The sequence below is a fragment of the Vicia villosa genome, linkage group LG4 (assembly GCF_029867415.1).
Source record: "Vicia villosa cultivar HV-30 ecotype Madison, WI linkage group LG4, Vvil1.0, whole genome shotgun sequence".
NCBI lineage: Eukaryota > Viridiplantae > Streptophyta > Magnoliopsida > Fabales > Fabaceae > Vicia > Vicia villosa.
The window spans coordinates 79781851-79786252 of record NC_081183.1 but is presented as its reverse complement, the minus strand read 5'-3'; the positions used below and the strand labels follow the sequence as shown (position 1 = coordinate 79786252).

At 32.8% G+C, this 4402-nt stretch overlaps 1 protein-coding gene across 1 annotated transcript; it reads right to left on the bottom strand.

Annotated features, from left to right (window-relative positions):
• Positions 1–528: 528 nt before the first annotated feature.
• On the bottom strand, positions 529–3565 carry LOC131599278 (protein N-terminal asparagine amidohydrolase-like). The gene is made up of 9 exons (XM_058871686.1): positions 3306–3565; positions 3045–3221; positions 2363–2427; positions 2175–2274; positions 2038–2076; positions 1743–1934; positions 1477–1655; positions 1140–1259; positions 529–936 (listed from the first exon to the last, which is right to left on the bottom strand). The coding sequence occupies exons 1-9, from the start codon at positions 3357–3359 to the stop codon at positions 831–833; spliced, it is 1032 nt and encodes a 343-aa protein (XP_058727669.1). The 5' UTR covers positions 3360–3565; the 3' UTR covers positions 529–830.
• Between the last annotated feature and the right edge of the window lie 837 nt (positions 3566–4402).

Genomic DNA, 4402 nt, shown 5'->3' with positions numbered 1-4402 from the left:
TTCTGGATGACATGGCCGTGTCCCACGACACTGGCGCCCGCGTCAGCTACTTTCTTTGCATTTTTGGCTTTGTTTTCTTCTGTTCTCGTCCCATTTTTCCGGTGATTCTTCCTTATACCTGAAATAACCAATAACTACCAACAAAGTGATTAAAAGTAACTATTATACTAAAATTTACCTCTAACAATTAGATTAACAAAACATGAAATAACTACTTAAAACAAAGAACAAACCATTCACAGTGTTACCGAAATGACCGATTTTTACCAAATAATTTGTGGAGTATAAGTGAAATTGGTGACCGATCATAGGTCTTCTTTAATCAACTCACAATTGCTACGACCATGTTGATTGAATAATCACTCTACAACATGATTACTATTTTAATCTCATTCAACGCTCCAAATTAAGAACCAATCTGGCGTATTCTTAAGAAAAAGTTCCAAGAGGAAGTATGTGGTGGTGACTTGTGAAATCGGAGTATTTGAGTTCAACCTCGAAAATTAAACAATGCAAACTCCTACAATGTAAAATAATAGGGAGCCGTCTTTTTTAATTCCCTTTTACTTCAAACAAACATTCATAACTTACTCTCAATCCAGTCTTAATATTTTTTATTGACATAGTTTCTTAATTCTTTCACTTATAACTAAGATCAAATCATAAATTCAAATGTTCAGACAAACTTCACATCAGTTTCTTTAAGCTTCACAGTTTCCTAATAGCATGTGAGCAAATGTTCCTTTTTGAGAGGAACTTCATGTCTTGAATAGTGTAGCTGCAAATGATGATGCCTTGAATTATGTTAGCAAAGTAACAACAAAATGCCATCAACACCTTTTCCACTTTCCATCAGCACTCCTTGTAAAAATGCGAGGTTGCTTCTTTGGAAAGGTTTCTGTCCAATGTGGATGCTCAATCATGTACTTCCACTGCCTGAAGATGGAAAATCTAGTCATTATTTCATGTGATTTTCAAATAAATATTAAAGAAAACAATGGACTGTACATAGATTTGGATTTAGATATCAGTTTATTAGTCCTACTAGTACTTAGATATGTATAGAAAAGAGAATGATTTGGATTTGGATTGAACTTTTAAATAAGATGATATTAAACCAGAACCAATCAAAGTTTTACCTTCTTAAATTATCAACAAAATCTGGGGCCTCAGCAGTAGGTGAGGTAGAACAGATTGAAAGAATTTCTGAATCGGAATAATGCTGAAGTGACAAAGCAATATGATATTGACGCCGAGTCCTAAGAAAGATTAGGCCAAGAAGTTCAGTATGCCAGAATATAAAAAAGGATTTCGTGCATCAATATATAAAGCTTGTCAGCGAGGAAGAAGATTTCAGACATTAGAAGAAAACAATTTTCACCAAATATGCATGGCCAGCACAAATTATTTCCGAACTGTGCTCATAAACATTTTTTCCACGAAGAGTTTTTAGAACAATTCATGAAACATTGTTACCAGCAACAAGGAGCAATTTTGAAGCAGTCAGTGACGGTATCATATGTCTCTAGCAACTTCCCATTCCAACTAGTATCTTCGTAAGAAGCAGAAACTCGTATTCTTCTGACAATTTCATCCGGGCTTCTGGAACTTCTATCAAAACACGATGGAATGACTCTTCCTGTTGCAGTCTCCACCTGAAATGGTGCACATGAAAGTAATAGGTTTATCACATATTGTAAATGAACAAGCTGAAATGAGAATATTCAAAAGCATAAACTAACCACAAATCCATTAAAAATAGGGTAAGTGTTTCCATCAGAATCCCTTTTGGTATTATGTCCAAGAACACAAGTAGTTCTAATATGAAATTTCTCCTTTCTTGACCATAAAGTGTGAACAATCTTTGAGCACAGAGGAAGGGAATGACCGTCTAAATCTGCATCACTTTCCGACACAACGCCGCTGTTAGATTGCTGCACAAAAGGTCACAAACAGATTCAAATTCAATCATTCAATCTCTGAGCAGAAACTACAAATTTGAAAGTTCACTATCAAAGCATAAGACACTAGCCAGACTTGTGGTGAAACTTCTTCAAAACCTCCAATTAGATGCACCTACATTTTTATTAACAAAGCAAACATTTTACATCAGAAAATACATTGGATCAAAAAGAGTAATCAAACAACCAAATGACAAAGAAGATGAAAAGCACATCAAACTCAGTCTCCAAACTGTCGTCAACAAGTAACGTTAACATTTGAGAAAGGCCCATTTCTACAATATTCGGTGAATCCATATGGGAAACCGACGTCCTGCAACATCAAATTAAAAATGATGATATAAGCAATTGAACAACCAGTGGAAGAATCTGTAAAAATTCTTCTAATTCTCAATCCTTACATTCCATTCTTTGGGTTCCGAATAGCAACTCCTACACACGTTGTTGCTTCATCAGTGCCAACATACTAGTGATGCATTGGAAGGAGAAAAAGAAACAAAAAAATACACTGTTATTGAAGAAATGTAAGACTCAGCCAACAAGAAAAAGAAATTTCACAGGTTATGTCCCTTGCAGTCTAATTAAGTATGAGGTAACTACATGCAGAGGAGTATTAGTGGCATTGCATGTTACAAAGAAGTACAAACCAACTTAAAACTAAATATACAACTTCACATGCATCATATCCCATGAAGCACAAACTCCAACAAAGACACGAGACACGGCACAGACATGGAGACACTGCGACACCAATAATATAAAAAACACAGGACACCAGCACCTCCGCTACATATATGATAGTATTTGAGTTTCATTTATGAAACACTTGTTTGACAAGTATTGTACGAGTGTCATACGAGTGTCGTCAGACACAGATTTAATGAGTGTCGAAACAAAGAAAAAAACTATTTTTTGAGGACAGTCGTCTGACTTTTCTGACATGTCTCGTTCAAGTGTCATTTAAATGTCGGATACTGAAGTGTGTCGGACACTAAGCCTAAATGTGTATGTGCTTCATAGATCATATCTTACATACCATGAAAGAGACAATAAAATATTACATAGGGTTAAAAAATTGCATACATGAACAAATGCTGGATCAACAGTAGCATATTCTTTTTGGAATAAATAAACCAATTTTGATCTCTCTGGAGCAGACTCCTCAGAAACTGAGAACTTCCTCTCTGGATTTTCCTTGAAAGAGTTTGAAGTAGATACCAGAATGGGATTTTCCAACAAAGAAAGTAGAATATCCAGTCCCTGTTCATAATAAAAAAAAATCAAATATATAATTTTGTATTCTGAAATGTATAATTGGAAAGAAAGAAGGAAAGGGATAGCTACCTGAGATGTTGAAGATGAATGGGTAGAGAATGGAACTCCATCAATTAATATCATGATTTGTGTTTTTGGAATTAGATCAGTTGGCGATGGAAATAAGCATCACAAGTAGCACTAGCAGTTTCTTCTTCTTCGATTTGAATTTTGACCGATGGTACTAAACCATCGAGAATTCTTGGACTTGTTCAGATGTAAATGAGGGAAAGAGGAATCAAAATGATTATAATAAATGTCAAATAGTTTAAAATTTTTAAGAGTGATTGAGAAACAAAATCTATTTACAAGGTTCTCTCCATTTATTTATGAAAACATTTTATCCGTCTAATAATAATAATAATAATAATAATAATAATAATAATAATAATAATAATAATAATAAATAATGTTTTATCACAATTTTTAAGAAAATGATTAGTATTTATTATAGATAATTGATTAGTTGAAAAATGTGAACGTGCAAATGATAAATGGAAAAAAATAAAATAAATGTTATATTAATATTTTAAAAAGACATTTATTTTGAGACATAGAAAAAGTGCAAATGAAACACTAATTATGAGACAGACGGAGGAAGTAATATGTAATTTTTTTAAAATATTTTATAAAAGGTTAAATATACAATACTCATGTAAAATTTTTTGGATCACCCATTGAAAGGTTAAAATCTGTCTAATATATATTTTTTTATTTATCCTCTAAATTCAGTGTTTAATTTTTACGTTTAAGGGGTAATCCAAAAAAATATACTCCCTCAATTCCTTATTATAAGCAAAATTTCACTTTTAGATACATTGAATAATTAATGTATCTAGACTATATGTGGTCCTAATACATTAATTATTCAATGTATCTAAAAAGTGGAATTTGGCTTATAATAAGGAATGGATGGAGTATATTGTAGGGGATAGAGCGAAAATCGCCTACATTACAGGAGCTAAAGTTGTATTAACCCTTTTATAAATAAGTTATCTTCAACGCCCAAAACTTTCTCACTCAAAAGAGTTAACACTACTTGTGATTTGGATGCAAGATCTATAGAATAGAATGTAACATCTCTTTATAATAGTTGATTATAAGTGCTATCAATTGCGCTCTAAGAA

Excerpts from the sequence above, each read along its gene's own strand:
- LOC131599278 (XM_058871686.1), bottom strand. The coding sequence starts at position 3,359 with ATGATATTAATTGATGGAGTTCCATTCTCTACCCATTCATCTTCAACA. Across the intron at positions 3,222-3,305 it reads ATTCATCTTCAACATCTCAG|GGACTGGATATTCTACTTTC; the intron begins GTAGCTATCCCT and ends TATTATGAACAG. Across the intron at positions 2,275-2,362 it reads CGGAACCCAAAGAATGGAAT|GACGTCGGTTTCCCATATGG; the intron begins GTAAGGATTGAG and ends TTGATGTTGCAG.